This window comes from Calonectris borealis, chromosome W (assembly GCF_964195595.1).
Source record: "Calonectris borealis chromosome W, bCalBor7.hap1.2, whole genome shotgun sequence".
In the NCBI taxonomy this organism is placed as follows: domain Eukaryota; kingdom Metazoa; phylum Chordata; class Aves; order Procellariiformes; family Procellariidae; genus Calonectris; species Calonectris borealis.
This window is the reverse complement of record NC_134351.1, coordinates 15,145,470-15,158,700: the sequence shown is the minus strand read 5'-3', so window position 1 is coordinate 15,158,700 and position 13,231 is coordinate 15,145,470. Positions and strand designations below refer to the sequence as shown.

The window sequence follows — 13,231 nt, the reverse complement described above, 5'->3', positions numbered from 1 at the left end:
ACAGATGTAAGATACAGTAGTTCTAGAGGCTGGCCGGCAAATGAGCCAAGTGTAATATTAACAATGTTGCTCTTGTCCAAGTTCTAATATATTCCAAGAGAAAAGATTAAATGATACTTGTTACATATAGTCCTTTGGTCCTATACATGTGCTCTTGATTATAAAACCCTAGCTTCTCATCCCTGATATCAGTGAAAGACTAATTGAATCATGCAGTTCAACTAAGCAAAATTTTAGAAACTACAATACTAAAAATACAGTGCATATTGATTTGTTCCTTGTCTTTAATGATATTAAGCCATATTTTTCTGTTGTGCTGGTTTTCTTTCAGTATTAAGATGTTGTGCTGGTTTCTTTTCAGTATTAAGATGTTTGGCTGTGATAGCAATTTTCAAAAAATTTCAAAATGGTTGATTTGTTTTTGTGGTCTGATTTATACAATAAGTTGCTTTTCTAACATTGGTTTTGAGATACAGCTGTTTCTCCTCTTCGGTTACTAATGCTGAGATAATGGGTGTAGGAAGAAAGTTCTTGTCCATAGGTGTGGTCCTGGAATTAGAAATTCATTAATCTGCAACAGCAAAGGATTTTATGGTAGCTAGCCCACACAGAGGTAGATGACTGACAAGGTTGCTGATTCAACAAGTTTTTAATATTGTTTTCCCCTCATGCTTAGTGATTGTGAAAGTAATCTGAAATTAATGATTTTTTTCAAAAGACATAAAGTAAATCTTTGCTCTTTCCCTTTTCTTTGCTCCAGTTTCTTATGTCAGGTTGGGCCACAGGGTACTCATTCCGGTGCGATATCGTTGACTACTCGAGGTCACCTACAGCTCTAAGAGTAAGTTGCCAAATGCAAGGCCAAATTGTTATGCTACACTGACTTTATTTTTGGAAATGCTTTTTGAACAACCAAACGCACTGCTGTAGAGTGGAATGCAGTAAATGGAAATGCCCTCTTGCATAATGTAGAGCATGAGAGTTAACTGGAGGGGTTGATTGGGAAAAAGAAAGAGGCAACGTATTTGTTGGCTTGTTCATCTTGGTTTTAACATTCCTTCAGGATTAAAGAATGTTTTGTGTTTTTAAAGAAAAACCAAACAAACTATACATTTTAATATTTATTTCAACCTTGTGACACCACTTACTCATCCCAATACTTTCCTTATATATAGTTACTTATTTTTCCTGCAGCTGTTTAGTTTTATTTATGACTATTATGATTTGACAATTTCTGGTTTTTACTCTTGCAGATGGTACGAACTTGTTGGCTTTACTACTTTTCCAAGTTCATTGAATTATTAGACACTGTAAGTATTTGTAGCCTAATAAAAGAAGTAGTGATATTTCCTTTTCACAATAGAAGAACTGGTGCTGTTGGGGGCTGAGGGTATAAATTGCTCTGTATTTAGCCCTCCAGCCTTCAATTATTGGAATACCATCAAGGTGTTTACCCTTATTATCTCTTCTCATCTTATTGTCCCATTACACTGTCATTTCTTGATTATCAGGAAAAATGTTAATGAGAGAACACACCTTTAAAAATTTAGGAAGCCCTGATAACTTGTCTAACAGCTGAATGCACTAACCTGTTGTGCTATGGCAATGCTTGTCTCAACACTACAGATAAAAAATGGTATTGAATTTTTTTCCATGTCATCTTCAGATTTTATCTTCCACATTTGGAACATTTGCATCAGCAGCTCTGAATACAGCATAAATTGCTCTACTTACTTGCTCTAAATTCCTGTGTATGCCTTGGTGGTCATGACTATAGATGTGTTCGATATCAGACCGGCACTCTAAGTTGTTTCAAAGAAAGTCTGAACAGCAATGCATTAAAGCAGAATGCAGACCTCACTCACCACCAGCAGCCATCTGCCTTCCCCTCTTCCCAAGACTGACACCTAGTATGGTTGGTTTAGCTATTCTCAAACCAGCTTCTGAGTGTTGGAATCAGCTGTGATTTTGTTTGCCTTATTGTGTGTGGGGCACAATAGTGGTGATTCAGGAGCTGACTCGTGAGCAGTTAGGATGTTCTACACCCTGCAAGCAAAGTTAGCCATCTAACTTTCATCTGCAAATACTCCTGATTCAACACTGGAAGAATTTACTGACTGGGCCAAATGGAATGGTAATGGAAGGGCCAGGAATGCTAAAACTGGAAAAGCCTGATCAGTTTAGTCCTCTATTTACCTCTACTACCCACTGGTTAGATTGCTGCTTTTTAATTAGTCCTAGGCCTGAAAAAATCGGTTGGTTTTTTTGTTTGTTTGTTTGAGGTTTTTTGTTTGTTTTGTTTTGTTTTGTTTTGTTTGAATCCATCCAATTAGGTACCTGTTTCTCAGAAGCTTTTTGGTTTTATTGCAAAAGTAATTTCTTAGCTGTATTTAAGTCAGCTGTTTCTAAATGTTTTTCCTGGCACACCAGACTTTTTTTCTTCTGTGTTCCTTTCCTTGCCATCTGATACTACCCTTCGCGTGACCTGACTTCTCCTTGCACAGTTTTCTTGCTCTGTCTTCCCTTAACTCTTCCCTCGATGTCCGTCCTTTAAAATGTGGCCTGTCAATATCCATTAAGAATACCTACATTTATTCTGTCCAATTTTGCCTTCTTCCAAGGGTACCTAAGTCAGTGTTCATAATAGTGCTATTTCTCTAACTTAATATTTTCTCCTTTCTGTATCTGTTGCTAGTCCTTTGATTAATTTTCTCAAATGGCTTTGCCTTAGTAGTTCAGGGGACTTAAAATCTGATGCTTCTAGATACTTCTCAATCCAAGCAAGTCCATCTTATGCTGTCCATTGCACGCATAGGTGATGGCTCAACCTTGGACACTTGCTTTCAAAGCTTGCCCTGGCTTTTGAGACTTCACAGGTGGATTTTACATACTGGTTTAATTTTTTTGAAAACTAGTCTGCATATCCAGAGCCTTGGTTTCCCTTCTTCTCCCAAGACTGCAACTGTGAAGAATTTTTAAATGTATAGTAGTGAGCAACCAGCACTGATGCATACAGTTTTCTGTAAGTGTGTTGGGCTTGATTATCTCCTGTAACATTCTGTTCATTAAAAATCTGTTTCAGATATTTTTTGTGCTGCGTAAGAAAAACAACCAAGTTACATTCCTGCATGTCTTTCATCATTCCATCATGCCATGGACCTGGTGGTTTGGAGTCAAATTTGCTGCAGGTAGTGGAGAGACAGTTTAAGTTGTACATATCTGCTGGTAGTAAAAGTTAACTATGCTAGACAAAAATATTTAAAGAACAGAATTAAAACTCTTGCGAACATCGATGTTTTTAAATTTAGATGTCTGCAGTATTTCATGGAACATCTGAGATCACCATACATAACAATTATTTAAGTGGGTGGGGAGTACTAATTTTTCCTTTTTGACAGCATTTTGTGCAATGTTGTTTTCTCGTAAGGGGAAGAAGGTGCAGAGGAGAGAGGTGTATGTAAGAAAAGAGCATTATTACATGAAAAAGAGAGATGACTGCAAAATCAGAAGTACTAGGGGAGAAGTATGAGGCAGATACTCTCTTGAAACTACTTCAAAGGCATTTGTCCCCCTGAAACATAAGAATTGAATTGGAGGGGAGGACTGTGTTCTCATTGTTCTTACCATCCTTTGTTTTGCCTGTTTAAGAAATTATTCAGGCTTTGTTGCAGTTATTTTTACTGGCCTTAGGTAGCATAATTGCGGCTTATTTACATCTAATACTTTGGCTTTCTCAAAACTACAGAGATATTTTCTAGACCTTATTTATTACAGAAACTTATTTGAATTGTAATGAATTGAAAGTCTTTGTCCACTTCTAGCTTACCTTCACTTTCTCCTTTCCTGCTCTGTGTGTCTATGCATGCATCTTTCTATGCTATAGTATTAGTGTGCAACACTAATAAATATAGCTTGCCATAAGAATAGCCTGGTAAGCATGGAGTAGAGAAATGCACAGTCATTTAGTAGTACATCTCTAGGAGGGTGTGGGGTTTTTTAGGAGTTTCTACCAAGAAAGAGGGGGTTTTGTACATGTTCTTTCACTCATGTCCTCTGGCATGTTATTTTTTTTCTCCCAGAAAATCAGTGACAAATTGATGAAGAGAACTATTGCCTATTAAATCAGATCTGTTAGTGCCTGTTTCATGAATACAAAAATAAGCCCTGAAAGCAGTCCAGAAGATTTGTAGATGGGGTCTTTTGAACATGTTCTGTGTGCAGATTTTCCTAGTATATAAAAGGATATACTTCTGCTGTATTTGTTGAGTTTCTGTTATTAGGAAGCTGGTGTCTTGATCATGTCTTTCTCAAATGTTGATGAGTAACTGGTATTTAAAGTTAATGATGAAATTGTGAATAGTCTCTCAGCATACAGTTCAGTATGTTTATAGATTTGCAAAGAATCCCAGCAACTAACAGTCCCTCCTCTTCAACCTTGGAAAGTTTCCATTTATAGGTGATTAACTTTCTGCCTTTTATCTGGACATTGGATCAGTATACCAGATACAGGCTTCTGATTTTGCATTGGATTCAAATTTCCCATGTGATAATTTGACAAATACTTTCAGCAAAGTGTGCAAGATCTGTTTTGTCCTCTGCTCGTAATAGTCCCTCATACTCATGAAGAGCTGTGTTTATTCCTACAACTCTATTGCTTATCTTTACACTAATCTTTCCAAATATTGATCTGTTTGATAACTTAAATTTTTTTCCAATAATTTCAGTCCTGCTGATGATTATCTTGTATTCAGTTTCATCACTGTTTATTCTTCCTTCTAAATAGTGGCATTGATCAAGTTTTCAACCTGTTTTTAAAAAACAACACATTTGTGAAAGGAGATGCTGATTATTTTCTCTGATCTGCTGTAAACAGGGAATTGTAAGATGGTGCTTATGTATGGTGTTGCTTTTTGGAGCATATTTTTATACTGTTGCTTAGGTTGTTTTTTCTTTTTTTTTTTTTCTTCTCTGCTTTAACTATTTATTTTTTCTTTTGAATGTTCACTGTGCAAGCCAAAGGAAAATATGTATGTTTGAACTGTAAGAAAACTCAAATTATTTTCAAAAATACAAATAGCTAAGTTTCAAAGAAAGTTTGCAATCACAGCTGGAGGAGTTATGATCTATCAAGCTGGAAGACTAGTGTGAGCTACTAAAATCACAAAATAAGTTTTATTTTTAACTTGAATGATTCTTAATGGAAAATTGGCTTTTGGATACAAAAGTATTCTCACTAAGTGTCTGCTTTTCATGACATTTTGTTTTCTTCCTGATGCTCAATATTTTCACGTTCATATTTCTCTTAAAAATACTTTGTTGTATGCCACTTCTTGGATAATTTTTACCTATAATTTCTTGTGTTAATCAAAATAAAATTACTTTGAACAGGATCATCTAACTCCATAGTTGATCCAATGGAAAAGGAAATATTTCCTTACTCTCTTTGTGAAATGTTTGTATCTTACCAGTTTCAGTCATGAGTTTGCCCCAAAGGGGGGATTACTTGGCCTTAAATTTCCTTTTCACTGTGCGTATGCTTTTGAGATGGACTATGGATTTGTGAGACCCTCACTTAGGTCATGATTCTGAAAACTTACTGTCTGAAACTGTGATTCTTTCCCTGGAAACCTGGAAATCTATGTTGAGGAGAGAATTATTACTTATCCTCCAGAGCTTTGCACAGTTCATCATGATGTCTAGAAAAGAGGTGTAAAACAGGAGGAACGCTGTTTCCATTAAATTCTCTGCGCCTCCTTCATGTATATGTTTTAATAATTAAAAAATAATAATTAAAAACAAAAAAACACTAAACCTTTTACAGGTAATTAGATCAGCTAGGTTTTATTGCTTTTTTGGAAATGCTTAGATAAGCCTTTTCTGAGAAAGGAAACTGATGAGATACCTCAGAATTGGTGTCAACCCAATTCAGGGTAAATACTTAATTGAAGTCTGTAGGTTTTGTAGTCTGGGTTTTTTCCCCCAACTCAAACCAAACTACTAGGACCTGAGGTGGCTTTTTAAATACTTGATGCAATAATACTACCATATTTTGATTTTCTACAGGTGGTTTAGGAACGTTTCATGCTTTGCTGAACTGTATCGTCCATGTTGTCATGTACACTTATTATGGAATCTGTTCTTTGGGACCAGCCTATCATAAATATTTGTGGTGGAAAAAATACATGACAACTATACAACTTGTGAGTAATTTTCTGTTTGACTTAAACACCTCTCAGAAAGCTGATTAAGGCTAACGCAGACTTAATGCAATACATTTATACTTTTAGTTATGTTCATGTATGTAGCTTACAGTCGGTACAAGTTTTACTCATGTTTTAATTGAGTAAAACAAAAGTTGTGAGCTCCACTCAGTTATTTACTTAAGTCCGCTTACTTCAGTGTTCACTATAATCACAGATTTAGACACATGAGCTTTTCAGTTATGCAGTACTTCGTAAATATATTTACAAAACTCATTTCCTGTATAAAAATGATTAGAATATAAGTTTACACCAAGAAAACATAATTAATTAATGTATAGAATATACATGTAAATAGCAATGAGTAAAAGGAAAAAAAAGTTTTTCTTAAGAATTTCATGTCCATTCTTTCATAGAAATTGTTTGTGTTTAGAGAATTTACTTCTCCTTAATTCAGAGCATTAAAAAGTACTCTTGCAATAATTACATTACATGTTTTATCAGCATTAGATTGTTTTCAAATGGTTACTGCTCTGGGTGCTTTCTTCATGCCCGGCTTTTTTAATAGCTGAATTTTCAAAATTCAGCTTCTGGCTAAACAATTAGTTTGTCCTGAGCAAGGATGCTGATGGAGGAGGGAAAGGAGCAGGGAGAAGCAGCCATGGATGTAACTGCTTGCACCAGGTCTGGTGTTACTAGAATAGTTCATGTAAACACGTGTAACTCTGATTTAGCTTGAATATTTATAACTTATTTAAAGTCTTTTTGTCTTGGAGGCACTACTTGTGGATTATTAACTTGGAGTTCATGTGGAATTTTTTTTTTTTTAAATCCTCCATGAAATTGTTTTTTTTGGGACCTTGTGGACCTTTGTGTCACATGCTAGTGTGTGGGGGTGGGGTGGGTAGGAATTCATGTTCACCAATCCTATAATGGTTGTCTTTTTGGTTTTCTGGCTAATTTTTCTAAAGGAGTCTCCCATTTGTCACTGGTCAAACACATGTCTCTTTCCTTCTTTCTTCTCTGAACTGACCAGTGCAGACTCCTTTTCTCCTAGTATGGGTTTCTCAATGCTGCTTGTGATTCAGTTTGTCCCAGGACTTCTCTTTCTTTACTCTGTGAAAATGTTTTTCAGTGAAGTAACATTTTGGGAGAGGGACTCTAAAGGTACATCTCTATAGTTCTAAAAAGCCCCCCAGTCCCAACTTTCTGTTTTTCTGTATGCAAGCTATGCTGAATCTTTTTAAACTTCTGTAGTAAGTTTGTCATTTATTTAAAAAGTATTTCTTTTCCTCATCTTTTTCCTCCAGGTCCAGTTTATTATGATTACAGGACATATAGGACAAATCTACATCATGGATGATTGTCCGTACCAGTATCCAATTTTCATGTTTATTATTTGGCTATATGGCTCTATGTTTTTAGTCTTGTTTCTCCACTTCTGGTACCATGCTTACACGAAGGGACAACGACTACCAAAGATGGCAAGAAATGGAATTAGCAAAGATCAGTGAAACAAACTCTTGTCTATAAAAAAAAAAAAAGGTGTATATGTCAAAGTAGAAACTTGCACTACTTGACAATCAAGATATTTAGGTGCACGCACTACACTCTGTATATTTTGTATGTTTTCTTCCAAAACAGAATTTGTATTTTACTGTAAGTTATTTGGGATTCAGAATTTGGGGGGTGTGGGGAGCAGCGTGGATCTCTGATTTAAAAAAAAAAAAAAAGTGGGTTTTTTTTTTTTTTTCAACAACTTGTTCATGTCTATCCTATGAGAAATGAATGGATAGATGATCTCTATCTAGAAGATGCATGAAAATAAAGATACTCATTGGTAAAATTAAAATGTGTATGACAAGTACTGAGTACTTTGAATACTGAGGAAAAAAATTACCTTAAATGTTATAAGTTCTCGAGACTGTCAGCTGCATTTTATTAAAAGAACAAATCTTCAATAAATACTGTTTATAGAATCTAAAGCTTATTATTAATATAGTTAATACATAAACATTGTTATATGTGTTTACAAATGATATTTCTTTAAAGAAAGGAATGTATGTTAATCTGTCAAAGTATGGAGTTTAATTTAAGATCATAGTTTTTTTGATATACTGTCTTTTACTAAGATAACTTAATTCATTTCATGTAGGAAACTTCTACTCACTTGAACATTATCCTAAATGTTGGAAACCTACTAATTTGAGGATTATCCGAACTGTCTTGTAGTGTAATGATCAAAACATCCTACAAAACATCCACCAAAGTATCCTTATATACTTATTATTCAATGTGTCTATAGATATATTTTGATATTGGTAGCCTAGGCTGTTTAGGGGGAAAAAAATCTTGTGATTCAATAGACAAAATCTTAGTTCTCAAATAACTTTTAAAGAAACATTTTTTAATTGAAGCCTAAATGTCACCTAGCATGATTGTACCGTGCTCTATTTTCTTCTATTTCCATTATGTATTGAAATACATGCCTAGAAAGATTTTCTGTTGGTTTTTTCATGATTATTATTGTTTGTTTTTAACAACTCAAGGTTAAAGTTTCTCCATTAATAGCACCGGTTACCTTGTCTCTGTTCTCCAGAACTAGGCAAAAAGATATGTGCCATTCTCTGAGCTACTGAGAGTGGGGCAGGCAGTGGTAACAGGGCATGACTCCAGTCCGTATAGAATCAACCAGTATGTTGTTTTCCTTGGTTAGGCAGATTGTTAGGGTCACACATGTATGGAAATTAAAGGACCTAGCTATTTGTATGCAAGTTGCATTTGTACTGTATGAATTTATTAAGGAATTGGTGCATGCAACAGACCTGTAAATGAGGAGTTAGAGGTGTTTTAATTAATGTTACCTTTAAAAGTACTGTTTTCTATTATGATTGCCACTAACAGAAAAGAAGCTTGAGATTTTTGCTTTGTGCTTGATCTGATCTGTGGGATTTTCAAGTACCCAAAACTTTGGGGCAGTTTTAATTGCATCCCTGTTGTACAATTCCAAGAAAGTAAGTTTTGTTACCTGGATACTTTTATGGGAATACTGACATTTATGGTGTATTGTTAATGCTGAAAGAATTTAAACTTTATCTTGGACATGAGTTGCAAATTATTTCTTATGAGATTACATACAAGTCGCCTTTATAAAACAAATAAAAAATAATTTATATTTTAGCTTCCCACTATTTAATCCCTGTAGCTATCAAGTCATGGCAGATTGAAATTAGATCCCAGAAAGGATTTGGATGGATTGAGATGTATATTGCAACCCCTAAATTTTAGACACTTGATCCTAGAATCCTCAGTGCCGAGTTTCAGCTCTGTGGCAATGCATGCAGAGAGGTACTTTAGCACAGAATCCAAGACAGCCAGGATGCTGATCAGGGGCCACACACAGTTTCAGTGGGAAATGCAATCACTGACTCCAAGTGTCAAATCCTGCCAGCCTCTGGCCTGTGTGTGTGCCCTTGGCTTCCAAAGTAGGGGAAGGGACCCAAGGATGGGGACCTATTGCTGTTTTTTTCAAACAGCTGGAAAGGATTTGCCTCTGATTTATTTTTGAAGCTTGAGTGGTGTCCTAGTTTCGGCTGGGATAGGGTTAAATTTCTTCCTAGTGCTGTGTTTTGGATTTAGTATGAGGAGAATGTTGATAACACACCGATGTTTTCAGTTGTTGCTAAGTGCCCTCCTAGTCCAAGGACAGCTCCCGTGCCTACTGACTGAGCTAGGTACACGAGATGGGAGGGAACATAATCAGGACAGCCAGCCCAGCTGGCTAATGGGGTATTCCATACCATGTGACGTCATGCTCAGTATATGAACGGTAGGCGTGATCCAGGAAGTGCCGATCGCTACTTGGTTATCGGTCAGCGCGGGTGGTGAGCAATTGCATTGTGCATCACTCATTTTGTATATTCTATCATTATTTATTATCATTATTCTCCCTTTTCTGTTCTATTAAACTGTCTTTATCTCAACCCACGAGTTTTTCTCACTCTTACCCTTCCGATTCTCTCCCCGTCCCACTGGGGGGGCGGGGGGAGTGAGCGAGCGGCTGCGTGGTATTTGGCTGCCTGCCAGGTTAAACCACGACAGTCCTTTTTGGCGCCCAACGTGGGGCTTGAAGGGTTGAGATAACGATAGATCTGACCAAAGTGTGTTAAGGCAAAATTGTTACAAGCATCCATTATATTGATTGGTCACAATGTTAATGTATTGGCTGTCAAAGTTGTGGGGCTGGCTCTCAATGTTGGGTCATGTAATACCTTGCTTGCAGGATATGTTCCCGTTTGTGCTGTTTATCATTATTCGGAACTGGGCCAAGATTATCATTTTGCTGCTGTTTTATGAGGTGATAAAATCGTTGGTCGTAAGTCTAATCTGGTATCTGTATTCGGCACTGCCGTCATTTCTGTACCTTGGGAACCACCTCTTAGAAATTATTGGTAATTGCACTTGCTTCTCCTCGGAGAATGAATTTAAGGGGGAGACGGGATGGGACACTCTCTCCCACTTGTTCATCTTCCCTTCCATATCGTCAGAAACTCCTTTTTCTTCTATCCTCTTCACAAAGATGTCCACAATATTCCCTGAGAATTTTGAATATCCTTGGGATGTTCAAACAAGCATGATCATATTGCTATGTCTCCTGAATGTGGTTCAGGCCTTGTTTAGGGTTAAACAACTATTCAGGGATACTGTCCAGAGATCAACCCTCAGGAACAAGAAAAGAGGGAGGGCAAGCAGCGGTGCCTCATCGGGGCGGGCGGAGCGGCGAGTCTCGGGGGCGGCTACAGACACGGTGGCTACTCAAAACCCCACGACAGGCACTGCGGCTACTCCAACCCCCATGACAACCCCTGTGGCTACTCAAACCCCGGCAACAGTCACCGTAGCTTCTCCAACCCCTGCGACAAGCACTGCAGCCACTCAAGCTCCGGCAACAGGCACTACAATTACTCCAACCCCCATGACAAGCACTGCAGCTACCCAAACCCCAGCAACAGGCACTACAGCTGAACCAGAGGACCAACCCTTGCTGGTATCCGTTGCCCCTGTACAGAAGAGGAAATCTTGGAAGCGGAGATCAGGTCGTTTAGAAAGGGATGATGAAAGAGCAGGGGCATCACGAGGAGAGGAGGAGGAAGAGGAAGAACTCATAAACGAGACGGAAACCACCCGATCCCTATCCCTGAGTGAGCTGCGAGATATGCGGAAAGATTTCAGCCGTCGTCCAGGCGAGCATATTGTTACCTGGCTGCTCCGATGCTGGGATAATGGGGCCAGTAGCCTGGAATTAGAGGGGAAGGAGGCCAAACAGCTGGGATCCCTTGCTAGGGAAGCGGGTATTGACAAAGCAATCGGAAAAGGGACACAGGTCCTCAGCCTCTGGAGGCGACTGCTGTCAGGCGTGAAGGAAAGGTATCCCTTCAAGGAAGATGTTATATATCGCCCAGGCAAATGGACCACTATGGAGAGAGGTATCCAGTACCTGAGAGAACTAGGCATGCTGGAGGTGGTTTATAGTGACCTGGACGACGGCCGAACACCCAAAGATCCAGATGATGTCCAGTGCACCCGACCCATGTGGCGGAAGTTGGTACGGAGCGCACCAGCATCGTACGCCAGTTCGTTGGCAGTACTGTGCTGGAAAGAGGAAGAAGCACCAACGGTGGATGAGGTGGTTAACAGACTTCGGGATTTCGAAGAAACTATCTCCTCCTCCCTTGTCTCGGCTGTAGAGAAACTATCCCGAGAGGTCCAGCAACTCAAAGACGATAGGTCCTATTCTCCACCTGTACGGACCAGTATCTCAGCCATTAGGAGTCAGCGTTTTTCTCCTCAAGAGAGAGGATATCGAAAGTACACACCACGGGGCACCCTGTGGTTTTACCTGCGTGACCACGGAGAGGACATGAGGCAGTGGGATGGAAAGCCTACCTTGACCCTAGAGGCACGTGTACGTGAGTTGCAAGGAAAAACAATCACACAAGGGGGTTCTCTCAGGAAAAATGCTGCTCCAGTTTTCAGGAAAACCCTGTCCCACGACGGTCCAGTTTCCAGTGAACAGTTCCCCAGACAGAGTAGAAGGGCTGATCTTACTTTGGACTGTAATGAAGGAATTCTTGACTCACATTTGCAAGAAGTGAGAAGCGGATACTATGACCAGAACTAGAGGGGCCCTGCCTCCGGCCAGGTGGAGGAAAGGGACAACCGGGTTTACTGGACTGTGTGGATTCGATGGCCTGGCACATCAGAGCCACAGGAGTATAAGGCTCTCGTAGACACTGGTGCACAGTGCACCCTAATGCCGTCAAGCTATAAAGGGGCAGAACCCATTTGTATTTCTGGAGTGACAGGGGGATCCCAAGAGTTAACTGTATTGGAGGCCGAAGTGAGCCTGACCGGGAATGAGTGGCAGAAGCACCCCATTGTGACTGGCCCAGAGGCTCCGTGCATCCTTGGCATAGACTATCTCAGGAGAGGGTATTTTAAGGACTCAAAAGGGTATCGGTGGGCTTTTGGTATAGCTGCCCTGGAGACGGAGGAAATTAAACAGCTGTCCACCTTGCCCGGTCTCTCAGAGGACCCTTCTGTTGTGGGGTTGTTGAGGGTTGAAGAACAACAAGTACCAATCGCTACCACAACAGTGCATCGGCGACAATACCGCACCAACCGAGATTCCCTGATCCCTATCCATGAGCTGATTCGTCGACTGGAGAGCCAAGGAGTGATCAGCAAGACTCGCTCACCCTTCAACAGTCCCATATGGCCAGTGCGAAAGTCTAATGGAGAGTGGAGACTAACAGTAGACTACCGTGGCCTGAACGAAGTGACGCCACCACTGAGTGCTGCCGTGCCGGACATGCTAGAACTTCAATACGAACTGGAGTCAAAGGCAGCCAAGTGGTACGCCACAATTGACATTGCTAATGCCTTCTTCTCCATCCCTTTGGCAGCAGAGTGCAGGCCACAGTTTGCTTTCACTTGGAGGGGCGTCCAGTACACCTGGAACCGACTGCCCC

At 39.4% G+C, this 13,231-nt stretch overlaps 1 protein-coding gene across 1 annotated transcript in view; it reads left to right on the top strand.

The window, feature by feature from the left end:
• The window catches only part of LOC142074876 (very long chain fatty acid elongase 7-like), a 40,030-nt gene extending 32,316 nt beyond the window's left edge, over nt 1-7,714 (top strand). The window contains exons 4-8 of the mRNA XM_075135799.1: nt 761-841; nt 1,254-1,310; nt 3,083-3,188; nt 6,064-6,200; nt 7,511-7,714. Coding sequence (XP_074991900.1) covers nt 761-841; nt 1,254-1,310; nt 3,083-3,188; nt 6,064-6,200; nt 7,511-7,714 — 585 coding nt within the window. The remainder of the gene's footprint in view (nt 1-760; nt 842-1,253; nt 1,311-3,082; nt 3,189-6,063; nt 6,201-7,510) is intronic.
• Nucleotides 7,715-13,231: the final 5,517 nt, after the last annotated feature.